Here is a 27,235-nt window from a genome sequence, read left to right as displayed (position 1 = left end):
ACGCAGAGGTAGAGAATGGACTTGAGGACATGGGGAGGGGGAAGGGTAAGCGGGGACAAAGTGAAAGAGTAGCATTGACATATATACACTACCAAATGTAAAACAGCTAGCTAGTGGGAAGCAGTTGTATAGCACAGGGAGATCAGCTCGGTGCTTTGTGACCACCTAGAGGGGTGGGATAGGGAGGGTGGGAGGGAGACGCAAGAGGGAGGGGATGTGGGGATATATGTATACATATAGCTGATTCACTTTGTTATACAGCAGAAACTAACACAACATTGTAAAGCAATTATACTCCAATAAAGATGTTAAAAAAGAAAAAGAAATTTTCACATATTGAGGTCTAGGGAAGTCATTCTGGCATATACATAAGTTAACTTGAATTTTATGCTAACTAAAACTGCCTGTGGCCTATCAAACTTACATTGTGCATATGCTTTAATTATTAAGGAAAAGGGTGCATTGACCAGCAGTAAAAAATGTCCATGTTAAAGATTAAATGCCTCCCTTCCTGGGTTGCCAATGGTTGTACGCCAATGTTTAAGATGCCCTTAACAGGTGTCAAAGCTGTACTGACTCGCTCTGTATGTGCTGATCTGTTTTTTTTTTAACTTTGAAGGAAGTATCCCTGACTTGTTTGATGTTCTTTCTTCTGACAAGATATAAAACCAAGCTTCTCCGGAGCAGTTCCTCAGAGTTATCTGAGAGAGACTGCCTTCCAGGCTAGAGTCCTCAATTTGGCTCAAATAAAACTCTGTTCTATTCCTATTATATTTAGATTGTTTAAAGATTATTTTCATCGACATAACTAACCCAATTTCCTTTTTGCTATGGCTGTGGGAAGATCAGAGACAAATTCACAGCTATGCACAGATGTGAATTTCATACATACTTCCCAATCTTCTTTGATGTTAATCTTTTACTTGCTTTATATTTTCTGTGATCTTACCTTTACTTTTCAATTTAATGGGATGTATTTTTATCAGGTTCCAAATATCCAGTGGAAAATAAAGTAGGTAGTGAATGAACAAATGAGCTATAACTCATCTGGGCCTCAGTTATTTCTTACTCTTCTTGGGTAAAGGCAAAGGCAGAGATCTCTAAGTCAGAGCTGGGGGAGGTTAGGGGATAGGAGGTTGGACCGGAGGAAGAGAAAATATAAATAGAGATATAAGAGCCTCATATCTCCCAGAAGCCTGAAAACGCCCACCCATAAGCCAGTAAGAAGTCACAAGCTGAAGCCAGGGAGGCCCATGTACTTATTATAGTCCCAACCTATGTATTGGTGACTGACATGATTGTGTAGAGCTAGGATTGGCAAACTTTTTCTGTAACGGGCCAGATAGTAAATTCTTTAGAATTTTCAGGCCATACGGTCTCTTTGGCAACTACTCAACTCTGCCATTGTAGTGATGACAAATTGAAATTATAATGGAGTAATCACAGTTCAGACATACAAAAAATGGAGTCGGGCAGCTGTTGGGGATCTTGTCTCAGACACATCCCTGCACCACTGAGAACTTGAATTTTCTCTGAACTGTATCAAACTCAAGGACACCAGCGGCCCTTTTCAAAACAATATCTGCTAGCAGCTGCTAGTTGCAACCTTGTAGTTTCAAAGTCCCCCCTTGGCATCTATGTAATCATTTTGAACCCCAGCCAATACTTGCTTAACAAGCACACTCACTTCTTACCAGCTGCAATCCTAATTCTTGACAATTTATGTAACCTTGTGGTGTTTTTTTGCCTTTATAAAATTCCCCCATTTTGTAGTCCTGCAGAACACAATTCAAGTGCTTCTTGGGTCTGTGTCTCCTGGACTAGTCCTAACAAACCCCAAATAAATGCCTCTTTATTTCAACCACGCCTCCGTTCTTGGAATTCTTGGTTAACACAGCATGAAAGCAGCCACAGACAATAAGTTGTCGACAGAAATAATCAATAAACAGTCTATGATAGGAATAGGAATAGAAAAGAACTGAGCCAAACTGAGGACTATAGCCCAGAAGACAGCCTCTTAGATAACTCTGAGGAACTGCTCCGGAGAAGCTTGGTTTTCAGCCGAGTTTTGTATCTTGTCAGAACAAAGAACACCAAACAGGTCAGGGATACATTCCTACAAAGTTAAAAAAAGAAACAGATCAGAACGTGCAGAGCAAGTCAGTATGGCCTTAGTGCCAGGGGAGGGAGTCTTATCATTGAAGGAGTACCAGCATTGGCATCCCAGGAAGGGAGGCATTTAATCTTTATCTTTAACATGGATATTCTTTACTTCTAGTCAATGCGCCCTTTTCTTTAATAATTAAAGTAGATGTACAGTGTAAGTTTGATAAGCCACAAACAGGCTGTTTTGTTTTAGTAAGCATAAAATTCAGGTTAACTCATGTATAAGCCAGAATGACTTCCCCATACCTCAATGTGTGAAAATTTCTTTCATCAAAGTAAATGAATGAGTGTGGCTATGTTTAAAACTTTACTACTGGACACTAAAATTTGAATTTCATATAATTTTCACACGTCACAAAGTATTCTTCTTTTTACTTTTTTTCAAGCCTTTAAAAATTGTAAATAGTATTCTTAGCTTGCAGGCAGTAGGAAAACAAGGGTCAGCAAACTGGGGGCCACAGTGTGCTGACCTCGATGTAAAACTTCGATGAGGAAGTTTGTTATTGGGAGTAGGTGTACAATTGTCACTTAACACTTGCTTTACAATACAAGCCTCCCTTAGATCAATAAATTACAGTCCTAGAAATTTGTCACAAGAAAATAAACATGGTAGCACACAAAATTTTGAAAGCAAAGGCTGTTAACTTATCCTGGATTATAACAATGAAAAGAACTGGACACATCCAAACATCGAGGAACAGAAGACTGGCTCAAAAATCTGAGGCCATCCAAAAGACAGAATGCTATGCAGCAATGTCAACAATTATTGCGTGGTCTGAAACGAGAGAAAGCAAATGCTATCAAATATTAACATTTGGTGAATCTAAGTGAAGGCTATATGGGTGTTCAGTGCCCACTTTTCTGTAGGTTTGAAATGTAAAAAATAAAGTTGGAAACCTTTTTAAAAAGAAAAAAAAATGGTTTTTGTGGAATGTAAGTTAATAGACTTGCACAAACCCATCTCCAGCTCATCAGAACTCTGTGCTCTCCATGTTAAATAAAGATAATAAATGTAACACCTTTTTTTCACAAGAAAATGGTATAGATTAACTCGATAATATTTGTCTAACTACCTAGTGTCTGTTTTGATCAAACTAAATGTAATCGTAACCATTTGTAACATGAGAAGATTTACCAAAAAAATTTTTTAACTCACAATATTTCCTTTGCAATCATCTTGTTCTAAGGGCAAAGAAAAGCTTGACTTGCTCAGGTTTTGAGTATTTGAAACAAAGCTTGCTTAAAAGACACGTAAACCCGCAAATTATCTGGGGAGACTTCCCTGATAGGGGTGGGTGCTCTAGGCCCTGCAGGTGGGAATATCATTTGGGGGATCCAGCATCCAGGTTCTCCTCCAGGCTCAGGCCTGGACTTACTGGGTTAGATGCTATTATTTGAAAATTTAACATGGGAAATAAATCCATTCGGTAGTTCGAGCGCTTAGAAATAAACTAATAAAAAGCTTACACATTTAGATAAAAACATAGGAACTATTTCAGCTACAAGATAACCTATCTTGGGCAGAGGACTTCAGCGACCCTCCAATTGACGCCCCTATTAAATGACGTGATTAGACATAGTGCATTGTCAATCTCTGCTTGAACCCCAGTTAGATTGTGGGCCACAGAGCTGGAGTCATCAAAGGTGCATTTTAGAAAAACTGTCCCCTTTTAAAAACGTTTTTTTAATGCTCACATTCATTTCCATTACCGGGAGTCAAACCCAAACTTCCCGTGTGAAAAATCAAAATCCAGGGCGATACAAGGATGTACTTTCCTTTTTACAGACCAGATCCATGATCGATTCTAGCCCGTCTGCTTCTGAAGCTCGGACTTATTTATTTATTTGTTTGTTTATTTATTTATTTGTTTGTTTTTTATTTATTTATTTTCAACATCTTTATTGGAGTATAATTGCTTTACAATGGTGTGTTAGTTTCTGCTGTATAACAAAGTGAGTCAGCTATAGGTATACATATATCCCCAGATCTCCTCTTGCGTCTGTCTCCCTCCCCCCCATCCCACCCCTCTACGTGGTCACAAAGCACCGAGCTGATCTCCCTGTGAAGCTCTTACTTTTAAATACTAAACGCTTTACTCTCTCTACTTCCACCTGTGCGTCCCGCCTCCTCTGGAACCCGCCAAATCCTATTAAACCCCACCCCCACCAACCACGCGCAGTCCTCATAGGCTCCGCGTTTAGTCCCGGTTCCCACGCTCTGCAGCCTTCCTTAATCTCATCGGATTTTGTAAAGGCCCGCCCTTCTCTTCTCTCAGGCGTTTTCTTCCGTTCAGGACCACCCCACGCCACCTGGTTATTTGGTTGGCCAGCGCCCTCGTTGTACGTCATTTACCCGCGCCACCCGGAAGCTAAGGTTCTTACCAACCCTTCTTTTTGCCGGCGGCTCTCAGGTAACGGCCGCGTTTGGGTGTCCCTGTGTGACCGGGTCCCAGAGTTGGGAGGGGCAGAAGGCTGAACCCCCAGCTTGAGCCGGAAGACCCCACTCCTAACGTTGAGAGGGTGCAGATGTACTGTGCTTGAGGGCAAACTGAGTGGTTATCATGGTCTTCCCCCTCCTCATTCCTCAGGAGCCCATCATGGCGACGCCCCCTAAACGGCGGGCGGTGGAGGCCACCGCGGAGAAGGTGCTGCGCTACGAGGCTTTCATCTCTGACGTGCTGCAGCGGGACCTGAGGTGAGTGACAGAATAGGGGGCGGGTCGCTTGGAGCGGTGCACGTGGTGAGCGGGGCGTTCGAAGTCAGGGCGTAGCCTTCTGATTGGTGGGTGAGGCCTTCGGAACCCGGCCCCGCGCGCCATTCGAGGGGTAGGAGGGGCGATATCCGGGGTGCGACGGCGGGGGAGGGGGGGAGAAGACATGGCGGCCTTAATGGAGGGTGTGTCCGCGCATGCGCGGGCTCAGATGGCACTTAAGGATTACGAGCGAGTTTTCAGGTTCGAATCCTGGCTTGGCCTTTTCGCTTTCCGTGTGAACACGTTGTACCTCGCCTCGAGTTTCTGTGCCTCAGTTTTCTCATCTGGGAAATGGGGAAGTTAATGCAACCTTCCTCATGTGGTGGTTTTGAGTTTTCAACGTGTTCAGTCCTTGTAAAGGATTTAACTTGGATACTAGAGGCTCAATGAGTATGAAAAATTATTATTCCTATCACTATTAATCTGAGCAGGAAGTAGAGTTTTCAGGTCTAGGATTATGAGCATCCTAAAAGGGATGGAGGATTTTTTTCTAGGGTGAGAATGGGGTATCCTGATTGGAGGGAGGCATTGGGAGTAGGGTGTAATAATACTAATAAATAATAGCTAACACATATATAGAGCTTCTTATTTGGCAGGCACTATTCTAAAGGCTTTATAGTAAACTCATTTAATCCTCCTAATGACTCTGTGAGGTAATACTCGTTATTCCTATTTTAAAGATGGGGAAATTGAGTTCCAAAAAGGTTACTCACTTGCCAAAGTCACACAGCTAGTAAAATGGAAAGCCCGGATTCAAACCGAAGTAGTCTGACCCAGAGTTCAAATCTTGACTTATGCACTGAAACACCTCTTTAGGGCATGGTGACATGAGAGTCTCAGAGGGTCATGATATGCGGTATTCCAAGAGAGACAGGACTTCCTCTTGGTCACCATTTTACTCTTGTCCCATCAGAAAGGTGCTGGACCATCGCGACAAGGTGTATGAGCAGCTGGCCAAATACCTTCAACTGAGAAATGTCATTGAGCGACTCCAGGTAAAGATGCCAGGGTTAGGTACCACCTTTTTGTGGGCAAAGGAGGGGGAAGAGAGGAGATACCCCAGACCAAAACCTGTCACCTAACCTAAAAATTGACCACTGATCCCTACCTCTTTCTCCCTGGCCCCACAGGAAGCTAATCACTCGGAGTTATATATGCAGGTGGATTTGGGCTGTAACTTCTTCGTTGACACAGTGGTGTGAGTGTCTACCCGCCCCTCTGAGCCCACAGGGTTCAGCTTCCCCTTTCCTTCATTCAACAAAAATTTTTTTTGAGTATTTGCTATGTACCAGACACTGCTAGGTGCTGGAGATGTGACAGTAAATAAGATAGGACAAAATCCCTGCCCACCCAGAGCTTCAATTTGGGGAAGGCGGGGGAGAGGGGAGTAAAAAAAAATCTCAAACTGTGTGGTGTGCTAAACAGGGATAAGGACTTCCCCGCTTCCTCTAACCACTGTTTCCTTAGCCCAGACACTTCACGGATCTATGTGGCCCTTGGATATGGTTTTTTCCTGGAGTTGACACTGGCAGAAGCTCTCAGATTCATTGATCGTAAGAGCAGTCTCCTCACAGAGTAAGTCCATTGCATGAGGATAGTGCCTAAAAAACACCACCATTTGCAACACCCTTCTTCCCCCTTTCCCCATGGCTACCTGGGATGACACTTAGGAACCCATCTCCCCTCCCCCTCAGGGCTAGGGCTGAGGAAAGTGGGGATGCAAAGCTTAGCCCCAGGTGTAGAACATAATAAGCACTGATATATGGTCTTTTATTGTTCACTCACACAAAAATTTATTGGGCATCTGCTGTGTGCCAGGCTCTGTGCTTGGTGGTGGGGAGGCAGCAGGGAACAAGACAGAAGGGTTCCTTGAAGGCTTACCTCCTAGAAGGACTATAACTGTTACACATCAGCACAGTTTTGACCAGATCCTGGAGGTCTCGGCCTATAAATCAGAAACAATAAAACAAATTACCTCTGACTTCACCTCCTTCTAATTTTCCTGCTCGTTCACTGTGCTCTCACCACACTAACCTTCCCAGGCTTCTTTAAACACCCTCAGAATGATCCCACCTCAGCGTGATTGCAGGGGCTCTTCTCTCTGCCTACAGCACTCTTTCCCCAGGTACCTGCATTGCTTCCTTTCTCCTTATTCAATTTAAGTCTTGCTTATATGTCACTTCCTCAATGAGGCTTTCTATAACCTAACTTTAAAATTGCAACCCCTGGCACTCCTGATTCCTCTCCCTTGTTCTACTTTTTCCTTTTTTCTCTAGCACTTATGACCTCCTAATGTTTACTGTGTAATTTACTTCTTTACAATGTTCACTGCCTCCTCGCGTTAGGATATAAGCTTTGCAAAGGGAGAGATTTTCTCTATATCCCAAGTCACTAGAATAGCACATAGCATATAGTAGGCACTCTGTTTGTTGAATAAATTTAAAAGCATATGCTGGAAATAGATTTAAGTGGGGATTGAAGCAGATCTCTGTTGGTGGTGATGGGGAGGTAATGTGGGGATAAAGGATGGGCTCCAGTTGAGTTTAAGTTTCTGTGCAGGGAACAGGAATTGGGAGTGTGGACGGGAGGTCTGAAATGTGGCTAGGGAAGGCCTCCCAGAGGAAGTGACATTTGAGTCACTTGGTTGAGTGAACAAGCCACAGGGCTGTCTGGGGAAGAGCATTCCTGGCAAGGCAACCAGTGTGCCTGCCATGTTAGGAGGAACTGCCGAGAATGGCGAGCATTCACTCACTCAGATGGAGTGAGTGAGGGAATGCTGAGCAAATACACTTAGATTAACAACATCTCACAAGTGTGAACCCCACGGATCTAAGATTCCTTCTAGGTTATATTTCTCTTTATTCCTACATTCATTTCTTCCAGAGTTGCCTCCCTTAGGTTTCAGTAATTCTTCTCTTTTCAAACCTTTTCAGGATTTCAGTGTCCGTAGACCCAAATGAGCCTCAGACCCGCTGGGATTTCTAAGTCTTACTGATCAGGCCAGTTGGTGAATAATTTGGCCGAGGGACCTGGTTTCATAGGCCAATGCAGTTCTGAACTTGGTGGCCATTTAGACCAAGTCCAATTTTTTATGACAAAGCCTTCCTTGTTATGTCACAGGATTCCTGAGCCTTTCAAATAGGTTTTAATTTTATGAGACTTGATGTCTTTCCCCAAAATGAGGTATTTGTCATTGCCTGCCCCCTGTCTGGTATTTTTTTTTTTTTTTTTAAATAAATTTATTTATTTTAAATGGAATTTTGGCTGTGCTGGGTCTTCGTTGCTGCGCACAGGTTTTCTCTAGTTGCGGTGAGCGGGGGCTACTCTTCTTCGTTGCGGTGCGTGGGCTTCTCATTGCGGTGGCTTCTCTTGTTGAGGAGCATGGGCTCTGGGCGTGTGGGCTTCAGGAGTTGTGGTGCGTGGGCTCAGTAGTTGTGGCTTGCGGGCTTAGTTGCTCCACAGCACGTGGGATCTTCCCGGATCAGGGCTTGAACCCGTGTCCCCTGCACTGGCAGGCGGATTCCTAACCACTGCGCCACCAGGGAAGTCCCCTGTCTGGTATTTTTGATTTATTGACCTGGTCTATTAGTGTGATGAGAAATGTGAATCTCTTACTACTTTGTGATAATTAGTAGGACTCCGTAGTAATTGAATCTTTCTAGGAGATGAAGATTTGAGTCTGTGTAGCTCACTCTCTTCTTTAAAATACTTGGTTATTCCGGACACACTTTAAAGTAACTTTCTTTCAGGTTATTTTATTTAACCAAAATGGCCTATCAGTCCTTCCTGTTCTCAGTCTGTTTCTTTGTTTGAGGAGTGGGAGGATCAGGTCTCTGTGTACATTCTTTCTGATTACAGAGAAAGGAGTACACATCCATACCCATAAGCAGACATGATTATAGAAGAAACGAATAACCATATGACTATTAACACTGCCTTACATATTAATCAGTAGCAATAAATTAAACATATCCCTTTTGTGTTACAACTAGCATTTGGTGAATTTTATACTTTTCTCCTCCTTTTTTTTTTTAAGTGTTGAAACCTTTCACAGACTAAGCTTGTACATTGAGTGCCTACTATGTGCCGCATACTGTTTTTGTTCCTGAGGATACAGCGGGAAACAAAGCAGACCAAATCTCTGCCCTTACGCAGCTTACATTCTAGTCAGGGAAGACAGACAGTAAACAAATAAGTAAAGGATGTAGTATGTCACAGGTTGACAGTGTTGCAGAGAACAACAAGGATTGGAGATTAGAAACATTGCCTCTGAGGGAGCAGTTGCAATTTTAAATAGAATGCTTGATTGGATGTGGTGTGTGAGAAAAAGAGAGGAGTCCAGGTTTTTGGCTGAGCAACTAGGAGGATGGAATTGCCATTTTATGAGATGGAGAAGATAAGGGAGGAGCAGATTTGGAGGGGAAGATCAGGAGTTCAGTCTAGGACCTGTTAAGTGTGAGGTGCTCGTTAAACACTGAAATAGATTTTCTGAAGATGTAGTTAAAACTCCCAAGGCTGGAGTTCGGGAGAGAGGGCTGGATTGAAAATATAAATTTGGGAGACAGTGATATATAAATGGGTTCATACTATTTTTTCCCAATTTGACATCCTATGTTGCCTTCTACTTTTCTTAACAGTATTTCGTTTCCTTAAAACACTCCTACACTGACAGATAGCTCAGCCAATAAAATCCACATTCCTATCATGATATCAAGACCCTGCATGATCTAGCCCCTTCCTACCTCTTGGATCTTATCCTGTGCCACTTTCCTTCCACCATTCGCTTAGTTTCTAACACTGGTCTCCTGACAGCTCCTCAGAAAGCTCTCTCCTGCCTCTTGGACTTTTTGTGGAAAAGACCGTCCTACTGTTTAACTCCTACTCATTCTTCAGAAAGGCCTTCCTTGATCCTTTGTATCAATTAGGATTCTTTTGGGTGAGACTGGTCCCAGTTGGCATAGATATAAGGAATTGACTAGTTCACATAACTCAACAGTCCAGAGCCAGAGTAGTTTCAGGCAACTCCAGCTTCCCAGTTGCTTAGGCCTTGGTGTCTTCCTTAAGTCCTCTCTCTCGCACCCAGCATCCTCCTTTGGTAAATCCTGTTGACTCTACCTTCAAAATATATCCCAAATCCAATCATTTCTCATCACCTCAACTGCTGCCGCTGTGGTGTGAGTCTGCATCTCTCACCTGGACTATTTCAATAGCCTCCTCACTGGGCTTCCTCTTCCACGCTAGCTGTCCTTATCCCTAGTCAGTTCTCCACACAGCAGCCAGATGGATCCTCTTAAACCCTAGTTGTTTCACATCCCTTCTCTGATCACAATCCTCCCCTGGCTCCCATCTCACTTAGGGTAAAAGCCAGAGTCCTTACTATGGCCTGGCAGCTTTTACATGATCTGTCTCCCCCACTTCCCTCTGTGACCTCACCTCCTACAACCCCCCTTCGCTTATTCTTCTCCACCCATGCTGGCCTCTTTGCTGTGCCTCAGACATGCCAGGTACACTCCCACCTCAGAGCCTCTGCATTTGCTGCCCCTTGTGTCTGGAACACTCATCCTCCGTGTATTCACATGATTCGCCTCTTCATTTTAAGTCTTTACTCAAATGCTTCTCAGTGAAGCCATCCCTAAGCACTCTAATTAGAATTACAGCCCCCATGCCTGCACTCCTTATCCTCTCTTATCATTTAATTTTTTCATTGTACTTATAACCATCTGACATACTCCGTGTTTTATTCCATCACTGTCCCTCTTAATGAGAATTTGAGCTCCACGACGCCGAGATTTTTGTTTGTTGTGTTTGCTGCTATCTCCCCAGTACCTAAAACGACCCGGCATAGAGTAGGCGTTCAATAAATGTCTCTGAATCTGTGCCGTCCAGATGGCAGCCAGGCATCTCTGCATAGGAGCAGGTCAGGTAATAGGATGTCCTACCACCTGCCATGTGGAAGTCATCCAGGATGTAGGTAGTTCCTGAAATGATGAGGAAGCATCATCCTCATGATCATAAGTGGGGCCCACTTCGCCCTTTCTTTTTTCTTTTCTCCAGGCTCAGCAACAGCCTCACCAAGGACTCCATGAATATCAAGGCCCATATCCACATGTTGCTAGAGGTGAGAGCAACTCACCCCATTCCCAGACTCTATCTCCAAATGTTTACGGCGGTGACCTGAGGAAGAGAGAGCCAGAGATGGGAAGTACCATCTTTCCCTCTAAACTGGAGTCAAATTGAAGCCGAGCTGGCTCGGAGGGAAGGGAGTTCTGAGCAAGCCTGGGGTGGGGCCTGGACCCAGGCTCCGTTCAGTCTTTTCTGTTCTCTTTTTCAGGGGCTTAGAGAACTACAAGGCCTGCAGAATTTCCCGGAGCCTCACCATTGACTTCTTCCTACCTCCCCTGACATTAAAGAGCCTGAATGTCTTTGAGTCATATGGCCCTTCTTTCCCCCCTTAACCCCTGCAGTTTGCGAAAGTGCCCTATTTCTAAAGCACAAAGTTACTAGGAGGCCCAGAGATCCAGTCTGTGTGGAACCTTTAAAAACCACTGAAGTCCCGCCTTCAGCCTGTCCCCTGGCAGAATGTGCCACTTGACTTTCTGCTTTGCCGTCTATACCATCGCCTTGACAACCTGGGCCCCCACCTGACCCTTCCATTTCTTTTCCTGTACAATAGTCTTTGAATTACCTTAGAGAATGGGCCGATTCAGGGTGGAGGTTTGCTCCCCAAGGCAGCCTTTCGCTCCTGGCCCTAGGGTTTACCCTTCTCCCACACCCCAATCGTTTCTCAGGTACCTTAAATTACACCCACGCCCGTCTAGGCCCAACCTTGGCCTTGCCCCGGCTTCTAATTATCAATAGTTCCAGCTACCAGCAATGGGCCTAGGGCTGATCCCGCCGTCCCTGGTCCAGCCCCTATTCTAGGTTGAGTCAAGCTTCCGCCAATCGATGCAGAGCCTGGTTCCACCGGTTTATTACTAGCTGCAGCTCGACCCGCCCTCGTAGGCATTTAGTTTCCGCCACTCAACACTCCTTCGCTTGTCTGGCAGCTGCTCGGTTCTAAATTCGTCTTTTCTAGCCAATCACTACAGAGTTACCCTGCCCGCCTACGCAGAACCCTTGCCAGACCTCCTCCCTGCGGGCTGCTACGCCTGTGTACTTCTATACAAGTCCCGCTTCCGCTGAGCTGCGTAGCGTTTGGCACCGCCCCGTTAGGGGTTCTGGCAGCTAAGAGTCCCTCGGCCGCCAATCAGCAGAAAGCAGGGCCTAACCACCCCTATCCTCGGACGCTGGCTGTCTTCCATCAATCCCATATAGGCCAATCAGTGCGAGGCAGGCGTTCCCCGAACCTTGCTGTCGCCCATGACCTAGCCATCTGTCTTGAACCAATCAGCGTGGAGCACTGGAGGGGTCGAGCACGCCCCCTCGGAACCCAGGTGACCATCTGCGTTCCACCAGTTCCCCTCGGGCCAATCACAACATAGCTCTGTGGAGCAAGGCCCGCCTCCCCAGCCCTGGAAGCCGCGCCGTCGATCCACGGTGCTTTGGCCAATCAGCGAGCAGCGGAACGTTCGGCTCCTCCTTCATGGGCCCACGTGAGCAGTGGGGAAACGCAGGGGCGGCTTCTAGGTGCTGCCGCCGCCACCGCTGCCGCCACCGCCGCCTCGGAGCCCGGGCCTGGGGGGCGGTAGGGCCGCGCATGGAGCCCCCGCCCCCCGGAGCTGCCAACACCGCCGCTGCGCTACACACAGGTGAGCCCGGGGCCTGGAGGGTGGAGGGCCCGGTCCGTGACCCTGTGTATCCTTCCCGCCCCCGCGCGGGGGGATGTGGCTTGGCCCATGGCCTGCTGGTGTTCGACTCCCCACCACCACCACCTCGGCTGGTGGACCTACCTGTGCCATTGTCCCCTCCCTTTGGCCCTTTGCCCCGTGGCTTAACCTCCCTTCCTGTTTTATAATGGGTCGGTCTGCGTGTTTGTATTTCTCCCCACCCCACCTTACAGTAGACTCGGCCGTGGTCTTGCCCCAGATCCCCGCTTGTAGGGAACTAGTCTCCGGCAATGTCCACCTCCTTGACAGTAGGTGCGTCTGAGTGTTTGTATTCTCCTGTCCTCAACTTTCAGGGGCCCCGTCTGTGGCCTTGTTTTTTCATCCCTACTGTTTCTGTAGTGAGTCAGTCCGTAGCGTTGTACCCACCCCCCCAACAGTGAGTTAATCTGTGAATTTGTATTCCTGCCTCCAATCCCCCAATGCATCAGTCCATGGCTTTATCAAATACACACACACACACACCATTTTACAGTGGATCAGTCTACATGCTTGTTTTCACGTCCTCCTGCTTATCAGCACATTGCCCTGTCCTCCCTTTTTTGTAGACTGTCAGTCCAGTCCTTGGGCTTCTCCCTTCCTTTTAATAGTGGGTCAGTTTAGTGCTTTATATCTCCCCATTTTCAGTAGCCCAGTCCATGGCCTTGTCCCCCTCTCCTTTTAATCAGTCTGTGGGGTGGCTTTTCTCCCTCTCCACTATTGTGCAGGAGTCAATGTGCTTTTCTGCTCTCCTTGCCCCTAGTAAATAAGGTGAGCCTTTACACACACACACACACACACACACACCTTTGCAGTGGATCTGTGCATTGGCCTTCCTGCCACCCATGTGATTGCATTCACACCCCTCCAGTGTACCCTCCTGTGAGTCCAGTGCTTTGTAATCCCTCCAGGAGGGTCAGCCTGTGTGCTTTTATTTCCCCCCTCCTTTCCTTGTGGTGGATCAGTCTGTGGCCTTCCCTGCCACCCTCCCACCTTCTTAATAGTGGATCAGCCTGTGTGCTTGTTGAACCCAGGACTTTTTTACTCTAGAACACACCCTCTCATACACAACTCTTAACCACTAAGACATCCTGCCTCCCTCCAGTAAATGAATACATTCGTGATAGTGATAATGCCAGTAGGAGCTAACACTTATTGAGCACCTACTGTGTACCAGGCAAAATGCTGTATGTTAATGAGCTCATTTAATCCACCCTATGAGCTAGGTACTGAGGGAAGTTTGGCATAGGGAGGTTAAATACCTTACACAGAGGTGATCAGTAGGTACCAGGTTAGGTTGCCCCTCAGAACGTAGGATAATTTTTGAGGCTTTCCTCTCTCGTTTCATCTCACCTCACGCGAGGCCCCACTCCTTAAAAACCAAATTAGTTCCCATCTCCACGCTTTTGTTTTTGCTGTTCCCTCTGCCTGCAGAGCTGTCTCCATTCCACACCTTGTCTCAGCACCCATCCACCCCCGATCCCAGCAGCTATGTGACCTTAGTGGTTTAACCACTTTCTCTCTGCACCTCTTTCCTCACTGGTTAAATGGGGGAATCAGAACTAGAATACCCTCCAATGTAAATAAAGAATACCTGTGAGTTAATAAAACAAGTAACTTCTCTGGCCTTACCTCCTACGCACCGCCCCCCCCCAACTCTGTTCCAGCCACATTGGCCTCCTAACTCATCCTCAAAAACACCAGGTGTGACCCAGCCTTGGGGCCTTTGCCTTGGCTATTTTTTCTGCCCAGAACGCTCTACCCCCATCTCTGTGTGGATCCTTTCAGGGCTCTGTTCAAATGTCAACCCGTCCCTGACCATCTGAACCTGCACACCCAGCAAGACTTAGACCCCTTCTCTGCTTTATTTGTGTCTTTCCCCTTTATCACTGTCAGGCACACTGTATAGTTTACCAGTTTGTCATATTTATTGTCTTTCCCCGTTAGAATGGGAGTCCCATGAGGGACTCTTTTTGTCTGCTTATTCACTGCTGGGTCTCCAGCACCTAAAATTCTTATCCAGTACTTGATAAGAATTTATTGCACGAATGAATGGGAAAAATATAATATCAGACAAATCAGGGTGGGGGGCAGATGGAGATGAAGAGGGCATAAGAGAGCTAGTTAAAAGAGGCTGGTTAGTCGGGACTGTTCATTCAGCAAACACAGAGCACCTACAGAGCACCAGGCATTCTAGGTGCTGGGGATATGGGAGGGAACAAAACAGGCAGAAATTCCTGCCTTTGTGGAGCAGACATTTGCTAAGAGTGCAGACTACATAAATAAGTCTAATTAGTTAGTATGTTAGACAAGTGCTAAGGAGGAAAAGTGAAGTAGGGAAGGTAGGAATAGAGTATCAGGGTGGTTGAAATCTTAGGCACAGGGCAGGCCTCACTTAGAAGGTGCTTCTTGAATTAAGGCCTGAAGGAGTTCAGGAAGGGAGCCATAATGCCTAGGGAAAGAGTGTACCAGGCAGAAGGAACAGCCAGTGCAAAGGCCCTGAGGTGGGATTGTGCCTGGCATGTTCAAGGGCCATGAAGGAGGCCAGAGTGGCTGGAGCAGAGTGGAGGGAGAGGTAGGAGGCAAGGTCAGAAAGCTGGTGGGAGCCAGATAGTGAGGCCATGCTGATACATAAGATTGTGGGGGAGGGGCTGGGGAGGGAGTAGAGTGTCAAGCCAGCCAATCGTAACATTTGAGTATCTGCTGTGTCCCAGAGATAACTTTTCTAAGTCCTTTACATATACTGACCTTTAATCCTCACAAAAGCCTTTGAGAGTAGGTGTATCTTGCAGATACTTTACTTTGAGGGTGACATATCCGCCATTTTACAGGTACAGAAACAGAGCCAGAGAGGTTGAGTAACTTGCTCAAGGTCACACAGCTAGAACAGGACAGGAGTATGAGGCTGGAGACCCAGAGAGAAGAACAGATCTGCAAGGGCAGACAGGTTATTTGGCACATTGGATCACACAGAGGAAGAATTAATTCTGCCTGGGAGATACCAGAACTTGATGATGTGTGTAATAAAGGGTTCATCATGTGTGGGGAAGGGGGAAGGGCACTCCTGGCAGGGAGAACAGCACATACATATTCTGAGATGAGAACTGGATTAACTCAGGGTGCCCATGCCAAGCTTGGGCCCACCTCAGAGCCTTTGTGCACACTGTTCCCTGTGCTTGAAGCACCCTTCCCACAGATGTCAGCATGGCTTGCTATCTCCCCTCCTTCAGATCTCTGCTTAAATGTCACTTCCTCAGGGAAGCCCTCCCTGCTCACCCTGTGTAAAATAGCATCCCTGTCCCCCTGTAGGATCTTACCCTTCTGTTTTGCTCTATAGAGAGCTGATGGAGCAAGGTGGCCAGGATCACTGCCTAGTGCCAGACTGCCTGGGTTTGAACCCTGGCTCTGCTAACTTCCAGCTGTGCGACCTTAGGCAAGTTAACTTAACTTCTCTGTGCCTCCATTTCCTCATCTGGAAAACGGGAGGGTAATAATAATGCCCATGCATAGTGTTGGTTTGAGGATTGAATGAGTTAAGTGACTAAAATGGTTTGCAGTACACAGTAAGGGCTCTGTGACTGGCTCCTGTTTTTTAGATTAGTATTATTATTTCCTGGCATACACATAGGTATCTCACAGGGCCTCTGAGACTGACCATCTCCAAAACTGATCTCCCGATCTCCCCTCAAAACCTGCTCTCCCGCAGTGCTGCCATCTCAGGTGATCAGGCCACAAACCTAGAATCACCTTTGGCACCTCTCTTACCCCACCCCAGCCCCATCCTATCTGCCAGCAAATCCTGTTCGCTCTGCCTTCAGATTTTATCCAGAACTCAGCCACTTCTCGCCAGTTCCACTGCTGCCACCACCATCTCTTACGTGGACTATTGCAGTAGCCTCTTCAGCCCGTACAGTTGGTTCTCCTCACAACAGCCAGAGGGATCCTGTTAAAATCCAAATCACAGCCTGTCACCCCTCTATTCACAGCCTTCTCATGGCTCCTGTCTCACTCAGAGTCAATGTCAAAGCCCTTCCAGGGCCCGAAAAAGCCTTACTTAGTCTGGCCCCTGCTGCCCCTCTGTTCTCATCTCCTGGTACTTTCCCCTCGCTGCCTTCTCTCTGACCACGCCAGACTGCTTTCCCTTCCTCTGACCTGACAGGCTCTCCAGCCTCAGGGCCTTTCACCCTGGCTATTTCCTCTGCCTGGATGGCTGCTCCCCAGCTTGTCACAGACCTGACGCCCTCACCTCTCTTAGGTCTTTCCTCAAATATCACCTCGTGACTACCCTCCCCTGACTACCCTTTCAAAAATAAGAACTCCTTCCCTGCTTCGTTTTTTTTTCCCCCCCCCCGGAGCTCTTATCACCATCTGACGTATTCTTGTTTATCTTGTTTCTTGTCTGTCTTCCCCACTAAAATGTGAATTCTGCCAGAGCAGGGATTTTTGACTGTTGTATTCACTGCTGTATCCCCAGCACCTGGCCCACAGTAGGCCCTCCAAAAATGCTTGCTAAATGAACAAAATAAAGAGAAGTAGACACATCTGAGTGAGGCCTATGACTAGAACTCTCATTAGGGGTCACATGGGAGACGTGATAATAAACAAAATACAAAACCCCATGTGCTGCTGAGGCTTGAAGGCAACCGTCAGGTTTCACCTTAAGTAAAAGATTCTGTGGCTACTGAAAGAGGAACTGGTAAAATTGCCTGTTGTCGCCACCAGGAGTCACACTGGTCTCTTTGTGCCTCTGAAACAAACAGGCCTTCCAAATAAACCCAGCAAGGTCTCTGATCATGGGACTCTGGACACTTCGTGGCCTTGTGACTTACATAATTGCCTAAAATTGTGTCTGCAGAATGAACTTCGAAACAACTCAGACATAAGAGGATCAGACTGTATTTCATTACAGATTAAAGACTCAAGCTATAAATAATAGAGGGAGGTTCTTTGAAACCTTCCGATTTGGAAGGTCTTATTCTTAACCCAACAGTCCCAGCTGGGTGAACAGTTGATTGATGAAAGCTCATTCCTTAAGGAAAAGGAACCTCATGTTTATTTCCAATTCACACTCAGCAAAGGGAGCAGTTATGGGGTGGGGGGGCGGGGCCGGGAGGGTCCTGTTCTCTGCTGGACATGCTGAGGGAGCAGTCAGTGCAAGGGGCAGTTTAGTCTAATGGTTGAAAAGATCAGACACCTGGAACTTGGCTGCCTGCGTCCAAATCCTGGCTCTGCCACTTAGGGCTGTGTGGCCTGTACATGTCATTTAGACATTTTGTGCCTCTGCTTCCTCATCTGTAAATTAGAGATAATAAGAGTACCTATTTCCCAAAGTTGTGATGAGAGAGAAATGAGTCAATAGCTACAGAAATAGCAATCCAGGTCTACATGCCCTTATCTAAAACCCTTGGGGCCAGATGTGTTTCACAATTTTGAATTTTTCAGATTTTAGAAAGGTGACAAGGTATACATACAAGATGTTACATAACACCCTTAGTGGGCTCTGTAATCAGCCACATTCAGATTTCTGCAGCAAGATGTATGAACAGTCACACCAAGTGAGGATCAGTGAAGACCACAAAAGGCCTTATTTTGTTTCAGATCAGGTTTTGGCATAGCAGATAAGGAATTATGAACAAATTAGAAACTAATATTTCATAAGAGCTTATCATACCCCAGGCATAGTATATTTAATCTGTACGATAACCCTATGAGCTAGGTGGTATTATTATTATCCCTATTTTACAGATGGGAAAATTGAGGCACAAGAGGTTAAAGAACATGCCCAGTGTCACACTGCTAATAAGTAGCAGAACCAGGATTCCAGCCCTGGTGGTCTGGCTCTGGAGAGGCTGACTGTCCAGTAGGCCATATTGCCTCTGATTGGTACAATGCCTGGCATGTATTTAGCACTCAATAAATGTTCATTATTGCTGTTGTCAAGAAGGAGAACACAGAGGGACAGAGATGGGTCAGAGGAGCGTGGGGTAGAGAGACAGAAGAGAGCAGACATTCAGTGTTAGGAATTTTCATAAAGGCAAGGCCCTTGGGGCTGGGAACTGAACGATGGAGAAGACTTCTAGGCAGAGGAAGGGAACCCAGCATGAAGTGAACAGCCTTTGCGAGGAGCTGGCAGAAGGAACCTCCTGGAAAACTTAATATTTGATGTGGTAGAAGATGCAAATGAAAATGTTCAGGTGAGGGGCCTTATTCTAGTTTTCTATTCGTGCTGTAACAAATTATAACAAACTTTTAACTGCTTAAAACACAAATTATTCTCTTAGAGTTCTGGAGGTCCGAAGGCCAGCACAGGTCTCACCAGGCTAAAATCCAGGTGTCGGCAGGGCTGTATTCCTTTCCAGAAGCTCCAGGGGATGATCCATTTCCTGTTCGTTTAGGTTGCTGGCAGAATTCAATTCCTTGAGGTTGTAGGATCTGTATAAAATAAATAAGCAACAAGGGTATATTGTAACCACAAAAAAAAGTTCATGTGATGAGATTGAGCTCACCCAAATAGTCTCTAGCTTAAGGCCCATAACCTTAAACTCACCTGCAACGTTCTTTTTGCCAGGTAACATAATATACTCACAGGTTCCAGAAATTAGGATGTGGACATCTTTGGGTGAGGGGCATTATTCTGCGTGTCACAGTCTGCCCTCTGGCCCCCAGAGGTTCACATTTGTCCCACACGCAGAAGACATTGACGGTATCCTAGCATCCCCAGAAGTCTCATCGCATTACAGGAGTCATCCAAAGCCAGGCTGAGGGCGTTCAGGGAATGGTGGTGGCAGTTGGGGACAGAGGTGGAGGCAAGATGGCAAGAAAGGAATCCTCCTCCTGCTGACCTCTTCCCCTTCCTGTGTCTGCAACCTCTCAGCTCTGAGCTTTCTGCTCTCCAGGTACCCCTGGGATGGCGTGAGCGCTCCCCCAGCAATGGACCCTTCTGTGACGCTGTGGCAGTTTCTGCTGCAGCTGTTGAGAGAGCAAGGCAATGGCCACATCATCTCCTGGACCTCCCGGGATGGCGGTGAGTTCAAGCTGGTGGATGCTGAGGAGGTGGCCCGGCTCTGGGGGCTGCGCAAGAATAAGACCAACATGAATTATGACAAGCTCAGCCGGGCCTTGCGGTACTACTATGATAAGGTAAGGTGTCTGAGACTAGGGCCAGGAACCCCACCCCCTGGCCTGTGCCAAACATTTAAATCAGTTATGTCGTTTTCTTGACTAAATTGATAGAGCTCTAACTTTGAAAACGATATTAAAATTTACCATTTCTTACCCCATCCTCTGGTACTCTTACACGAACATGGGGGCCCCTAAGCGTTTATCTCAGTTGTTTTATTTTCTTGTATTTTATTTTAGCTTTGGCTAAAACCTTCATAGCACCATTAACACTGACCCCCTACTCACTCCACTCTCTCTGAGATCCCCAAAGTCCTGCTGTCCCACCATGCCCCGCACGACATTTCATCTTCTTGCCTTATTCCTCTGGCCAAAACTTTTGAAAACTCTTAGTAATGACTCTTCCTCATCCTAGGCCAGTCCTGGGCTCCCCCAGTTATTTCATAATCTCTTATCCCAGAATAAGAATTCTAGAATATCCTTATTCTTAGAATCAAAGCCTCCATGACAGCATTATACTAACCTTTCCTTACCTCATTCTCCAGGACCCTCAACGTTTTTATCAATTCTTTTTATCTCTTATTCCGTTAGCTAAGACCTCCAAAACAACATGTATAATGCCCGCTCCACACCCCATCCTCTTGTATTCCCAGAGCAACACTGGTCCACTCCAATATTTATATCAATTATTTTAATTTATCATCTTATTCCTATAGCTAAAATTGTACATTTTCCTTATCCTTTCAGACTCCCAAACCAGTGCTAGATAACCCCCCCATATTTATACCAGTTATTTCAGTTTCTTATTTCTTTTGTTTTAAAAGTATTTATTTATTTATTTATTTATTTTTAATAAACCTGCACCGGGTCTTAGTTGTGGCATGCAGGATCTTCGTTGCTGCGTGCGGGATCTTTAGTTGCAGCACGTGGGATCTTTAGTTGTGGCATGCGGGCTCTTAGTTGCGGCATGCGGGATCTAATTCCCTGACCAGGGGTCAAACCCGGGCCCCTTGCGTTGGGAGTGTGGAGTCTTAACCACTGGACCACCAGGGAAGTCCCGTCAGTTTTTTATTTCTTTACCTGAAACTTCCAAAACAATATTTTTCATGTTCCAGTTTTATTGTGATATAATTGACACACAGCACTGTATAAGTTTAAGGTGACAGCATAGTGATTTGACTTACATACAGCAAGAAATATTCATCACAATAAGTTTAATGAACATCCATCATCTTATATAGATACAAAATAAAAGAAAAAGGAAGAAAAAATCTTGTGATGAGGACTCTTAGGATTTACCCTCTTAACAACTTTCATATATAACATACAGCAGTGTGGATCATATTTATCATGTTGTACATTACATCCCTAGTACTTATTTTTCTTATAACTGAAAGTGTGTACGTTTTGACTGCCTTCATCCAATTCCCCTTCCTTTCAACCCCCTTTGCAACTTCCAAAACAATATTAATGAATCTCCCTTTTCATTCCTTTTCTGAGAAACACAAACCCACCCTGTGAGATACATGACCAACACTTAAGATGTCCCCAGGGTGCTCTAGCGCCCTCCAGATGCCTCTTGTCCCCCAGAACAGCCCTGGACCTGTGCTTCACACCCTTAACTCATTTATAGCATTTATTCCATTTTTATATTTTAATCCTTTAGCTCAAACCTCTAAAACAATATTAATAATGAGGCTGCCTCACTCTGTGCTCTGAGACCACCAGAATATCCCTGAGACCCTCCAGACCTGTCCTGAAATACCCCAAACGTGCTCTGTGACCCACCCAAGCCAGCCTTAAGATTCTCCCAATATTTATACCAGTATTTTAAATTCTTGTTAGTTGCTATCAGTGACTTCATTTTCCAATTGCCTCAGCTTAAACCTCCCCAACAGTATTAAGAATGAGGCTCCCCATCCTGTCCTCCCTGATGACCTTGCCCTGTTCCACGTCTGTGTCAAGAGCTTTAAATAATCCTGTAATAATTCATGTTTATTAACAATTCATCACCACATTCTTCTACATTCATTTAGTCTCTTCCAACATTTATTATCAGTGACTTCATTTTCCTGTCTTACTGCGTAAACTAGACTCCAAAACTGTCCTGGCAGCCAGCCCCAGGGCCTGGCCCTGTTAGCCCACAGACACTCCTGGTTCCTGGAGCCAGGAGGAAAGCCTGCTCCTGGATCTACTTCCCTTGGTGGGCCCCAGTGTGGAGAGGAGCCCGTGGGTGTGGCTGTGTGTATCTGAGGTGGGGGTGGGGGAATTGGACAGAGGGAGATGCAGAGAGTGTGACAGAGGGAGACTTGGAGGGGGATGGACAGGAAGGAGACGTGGAGGGGAGAAGGGCATTAGACTAAAGGAAGGATTATGGGTGGGGGGGGACAGAAAAGGAGGAGAAGCTGGGGGAGAATACAGAGAGGGGAATCAGGTTGGGGGAGAGCAGTAGAAACTGGAGGACAACAGAGGAGACCCCAAATTGAGAGATGGGTGAGATGTGAAAGAAGCTGGGAGGGGGAACCTATGGGGAGGCAGACACTGAGGTGGGACGGTGTATATGTAAAAGGACAGGAGAGGGGCACGAGGAAAGAAAGGCACTATAGGAGACAACACCCCTTCACCCCCTCACCATCCGCACCCTCCCTGGCCCTTTCTTCTAAGACCCTCTATCCTGTCTCCCCCCTTCCCAGAACATCATCCGCAAAGTGAGTGGCCAGAAGTTCGTCTACAAGTTTGTGTCCTACCCCGAGGTCGCGGGGTGCTCCACTGAGGACTGCCCGCCCCAGCCTGAGGTGTCTGTCACCTCCACTGTGGCAAATGTGGGCACCACAGCTGTACACGCCGTCCCCGGGGACACTGCCTCTGGGAAGCCAGGCACACCCAAGGGTGCAGGAGTGGCAGGCCCGGGTGGCTTGGCGCGCAGCAGCCGGAACGATTACATGCGCTCGGGCCTCTATTCCACCTTCACCATCCAGTCCCTGCAGCCGCAGCCGCAGCCGCCCTCTCATCCTCGGCCTTCCACAGTGCTCCCCAGCACCGCCCCTGCAGGAGCAGCAGTGCCCCCCTCGGGGAGCAGGAGCACCAGTCCAAGCCCCTTGGAGGCCTGCCTGGAGGCTGAGGAGGCCGGCCTGCCTCTGCAGGTAAGGACTAGAACCCGGAAAGTCAGCAAGAGGAGGGATGTACAATTCCCAAATGAGGAGGGGGGCTGGGAGGAGGGGGGACATAAATGTCCTATTAAAGGAGATATAGTGGAAGGAGGGACACAGAAGTCCCCTTGGAGAAAGGGATGGGGAGGAAAGCTATGCAAAGCCTGGGAAGGAAGAAGGAAATTAAGTACACGACAATTAGCAGTACACCCAACATGTAGTAGGTGTCCTGAATGTGTTTGCTTAATGCACTGGTTCTCACACTTTTAGCACTCATCAGAAAGCACCTGGAGGGCTTTTAAAGCCACAGATTTTGGGGGGCCACCCCCAGAATGTCTGTTTATGTGGGTCTGTGGGTGGGTCTGAGAGTTTGCATTTTTAACAAGTTTCCAGATGAGGCGTATGCTGCTGGTCCGTAAAGCAAATTTCTGAGAACCACTGCTTTCGTGAATGGGGGCGGTATCTCCTGGTGTCCCGCCCCTAAAGGCAGCTGTGTCGCTATCAGGTGTCTCACCCCTCCCCTGCCCCCAGATAGGAGGACCTACTCCAGAAGGAGCCCCAGTTCCTTGGCAAAGTCCCACGTCTTATTGGAGGACCTGCTCCCACTACCAGGTCCCGCTTTCCAAGGGAAATAATTGGCTTCACTACCCCAGCAATCCTTAGGCACCCCCTCTGCACTTGTTCCTCTCCCAGGTCATCCTGACCCCACCCGAGGCCCCAAACCTTAAATCCGAAGAGCCAAATATGGAGCCTGGGTTGGGCCGGCCACTGCCCCCAGAAGTCAAAGTGGAAGAGCCCAAGGAAGAGTTAGAAGCCGCAGCCACTGGGGAGGCGGGGTTTGTCCTGGAAGCCGTCAAGGCCGAGCCCTTTGAGCCCAAGGCCGAGCCAGAAGCCCCTCCCGCGGAGGGCGTGCCAGCCCGGCTGCCCGCGGTCATTATGGAAACTGCGGCGGTGGGCGGCCTTGCGGCTTCCACAACTTCCAGCACGGAGATCGCCCAGCCTCAGAAGGGCCGGAAGCCCCGGGACCTGGAGCTTCCACTCAGCCCGAGCTTGCTGGGTGGGCCGGGGCCCGAACGGACTCCGGGATCGGGAACTGGTTCCGGTCTGCAGGCGCCAGGCCCAGCGCTGACGCCTTCCCTGCTACCTACGCACACATTGGTGAGAACCTTCGAAGGGGCGGGGCTAGCACCTGGAATGAATGGGATTGGGGCGGAGTGGGGGTGGGAGGAGTTAGACCGACCGCGAGGGCCAATGCGGTTACCTCTGAGTGAGTGGGAGGGTGGAGCCTTCGAGTGGGGTTGGCTGCGCGGAGAGACGGGGCTTGATTGCTACCAGGCGACCAATCCTGCAATGCCGAGGGGTCGGGTCCCCAAAAGAAGGGCAGGTGTAGGGAGTTCTGTGGGCAGGGACTGAGGGGCCCGAGAGGCTTTCTGCAGGAACTCTTTCTGGGTTGGAGCATAGCTTGAGGAACCTAAGCGGGGCTTTTGGGTCTGGGATTTGCTTGGCGGGTTTCCTGTGAGGTATGCAGGTGGGGGATAAGAGTTGGAAGTTGACCCTGAGCTACTGGGATGGTGAGGTTTGAAAGCGACATGTGGGTGGGGTCTTGTAGGTGGTCTTGCCCAATGAGGCTGGGGTGGGCCCTCAAGAGTTAGGAGGGGTTGTCTGTGTAAAGCTGGAGAGCTGTCACGGGCATGGTCTTAGTAGTTATGGTCCAGGCCTGTGCACTTTTGAGGAGTGATCTCGGAAGTATGAGTGGGAAATCTGGCGGGGCTGGAACCAAGTTCCTTTGGTTTTCCCACACCTGCTCTCTTGCTCACTTGCGCCCCGACCACCCCTTCCCCACAGACCCCGGTGCTGCTGACGCCCAGCTCGCTGCCCCCCAGCATTCACTTCTGGAGCACCCTGAGTCCCATTGCACCCCGTAGCCCGGCCAAGCTCTCCTTCCAGGTAGGATCAGCTCCCCCCATCTTGGAAAGGGTGAGAGATCCTAGCACGGTCCCAATCCATGACCTCTCCCTATTTCTGTCCCCAGTTTCCGTCCAGTGGCAGCGCCCAGGTGCACATCCCTTCCATCAGCGTGGATGGCCTCTCAACCCCCGTGGTGCTCTCCCCAGGGCCCCAGAAGCCATGACTATCACCACCACCACCACCACCACCCCTTTCTGGGGTCACTCCATCCATGCCCTGAACTTCTCTCCAGCCAGCCGTCTCAAGGAGAAACATAGTTCAGCTGACAGACTCGTGCTGTGGTTGTGGTTGGGTGGGGATTCTTAGGAGAAAGGATCTCTCAGTAACCCTTCCACAGAAAACATACAACTTCTCTCTTCTTGGTCAGTCCCCCAGTGGCCGCTCTTACACGTCTCCTACTGCAGTGGTGGGGACGGTTTATTTATTTATTTTTTGAAGGCCACTGGGAGGAGCCTGGCCCAACTCTTTCGGGGAGGGGGGGTTGGCAAGGGCATCTCCCCCATCTCCACATTTTTTCCCCAAGATGAGACAGTCGGGGTCTGGCTTGAGAAGGACCTTTCTTTATTTATTTCTCAGGCTGCCCTTGGGGAGCTGAGGGAGCCCTGTCTCCATTTTGGGGTGTGGGTAGAGGAGCTAGATTGCTGTAGTTTATTATTCCTGGCCCTCCCCAAGGGTCCAGGAAGAATTTGTGCTGTTTAACGGTTTGGGAGTTTTGGCCAAGGAAGGCTCACACCCTTGGAAATGGGAATTTCCACCTCCCCGGTCTTTCTCTCAGACAGCTTGTCCTTTTTCAACCACCTTTTTGGGCCGGGGAGGAATGCCCCTTTTGTTCTTCTTCCCCTGAGAAGCCATTCCTGTGTCTGCCAAACTCCTGGGGTCCTGCCTGTTTCCTCCCAATGGAGGGTTTTTTTGGGGGAGTGGTCCCCGTCTGGGGGGCCCCTCCAACCAGTACTCCAGGTCTCCCTGTCCCCCACCCCCTGCCATTTTGATAGTATAATCTATTTTTAAACAGGGCTTTTCAATAGGGGAGAGGGAGGCATCTGTTCCTATATCTGAGATAGGGTGGGTGGGAAGGAAGGGATTTGGGGAGGGGGTCTTCCTGCCTCCCCCAAGTGTTTATTTTTGATACCAAACGTGTATTTTCAGCTCCCTCCCTCCCAGCCCCCCAATTTCCTGCGGGCGGGTACAAAGGACCCTTTAAGTGTCCCTGGAGTTGGGAGGGAGGAATGAGAGACATAAAGCCTGTCCTGTGTGAATTCCAGGCTGGAGAAGGGCGGGTTCAAAGGACTCCTGGGTTCACCTCCCGTCAGCACCGGCCCAGCCTGGGCCTGGGAACCTGGGGGTCGGTGATTTGGGGGACGGTGCTACACCTGTCTCCACTGTTTGTTTTACTTCCCCAAAAATGGATCTTTTTTTCTAAGAGTCCCAGAGAATGGGGAATTGTTCCTGTAAATATATATTTTTAAAGGTGATGCTGGAGGCTGCTAGCATTTTTTTTCCCCCTAAAGCCATTGGAAGTAACTGTGTGCAGAGGCGTGACTCTATGTGAAAGGCGGTGAGGGTGTGAGATTGATCGTGAGGGTGAGAGAGCATGGTGGTGTGTGTCCGAAACAGTGGTAGAGACTGTAGATTGGTAACCAGGTGTGTGAAAAAGAGAAAACTATGGAAAGCTGTGATTGCGCACGTTCGTTTGTGAAGCCATGTGTTGAGAGAGTGGAAGTTGTAACTGCAAACTTGACATTGTGCCTATGTGAGAAATCGTGGCTGGGTGGCAGAAAACCACCGTAAGACTGAATGAGTGATTAAGGTACTATACGAGAAACTGGTGGTGTGTGTGAAATAACGTTTATGAGAAGGAAGTGGGGACTGCGCATCAGTCACTGTTGAACAGGCTGATGGTGAGCAAAACAGACTGAGTAACCAAAACAACGTGTGAGAGCCTGTACGAGCACGAAAGTGCCATAGAGATCGTCAGGGACCGTGCGTAGGTAAGGAACTTCACTGTAAGTGAGCAGGTGACTCAGTGTTTGGGAGATGGCTTGTGTGTGAAACTGTTAACGCAAGGCTGTTGGATCAACTAAAGTAATGGGAGCGTATGTGTGAGAGGTTGATGGTATGAGAGAAAATGGCTGTGAGGCCGGATGGGTGCCTGAGACGTAAGATAGCAGAATACGCAACTGTGTGTATGAAAACCGTTCCTGTGAGACTAAACTAGCAAAGACTGTGTGAGAGACTGAGAAAATGTGGCCGCGACTGGAAGAGCGTGAGAGGATGTAATT

At 47.8% G+C, this 27,235-nt stretch overlaps 2 protein-coding genes across 4 annotated transcripts; both read left to right on the top strand.

The window, feature by feature from the left end:
* The first annotated feature begins 4,460 nt into the window (after positions 1-4,460).
* UXT (ubiquitously expressed prefoldin like chaperone) lies at positions 4,461-11,345 on the top strand. Of its 2 annotated transcripts, XM_036839141.1 has the most exons (7): positions 4,461-4,577; positions 4,755-4,861; positions 5,832-5,913; positions 6,049-6,116; positions 6,386-6,493; positions 10,973-11,036; positions 11,250-11,345. In XM_036839141.1, exons 2-7 carry the CDS (start codon positions 4,764-4,766, stop codon positions 11,298-11,300), a joined length of 471 nt encoding a protein of 156 aa, XP_036695036.1. In that variant the 5' UTR covers positions 4,461-4,577; positions 4,755-4,763; the 3' UTR covers positions 11,301-11,345. The 2 variants fall into 2 exon arrangements, with proteins under 2 accessions (XP_036695036.1, XP_036695035.1); XM_036839140.1 differs by lacking the exon at positions 4,461-4,577 and having other exon boundaries at positions 4,713-4,861.
* Positions 11,346-12,533: 1,188 nt separating this feature from the next.
* On the top strand, positions 12,534-26,428 carry ELK1 (ETS transcription factor ELK1). Of its 2 annotated transcripts, none has more exons than XM_036840840.1 (6): positions 12,534-12,666; positions 19,617-19,860; positions 22,533-22,982; positions 23,682-24,146; positions 24,834-24,935; positions 25,021-26,428. In XM_036840840.1, the coding sequence occupies exons 2-6, from the start codon at positions 19,651-19,653 to the stop codon at positions 25,117-25,119; spliced, it is 1,326 nt and encodes a 441-aa protein (XP_036696735.1). In that variant the 5' UTR covers positions 12,534-12,666; positions 19,617-19,650; the 3' UTR covers positions 25,120-26,428. The 2 variants fall into 2 exon arrangements, with proteins under 2 accessions (XP_036696735.1, XP_036696734.1); XM_036840839.1 differs by lacking the exon at positions 12,534-12,666 and adding an exon at positions 18,764-18,914.
* Positions 26,429-27,235: the final 807 nt, after the last annotated feature.

Source organism: Balaenoptera musculus, chromosome X, assembly GCF_009873245.2.
Source record: "Balaenoptera musculus isolate JJ_BM4_2016_0621 chromosome X, mBalMus1.pri.v3, whole genome shotgun sequence".
NCBI lineage: Eukaryota > Metazoa > Chordata > Mammalia > Artiodactyla > Balaenopteridae > Balaenoptera > Balaenoptera musculus.
This window is presented reverse-complemented; position numbering and strand designations above follow the sequence as displayed.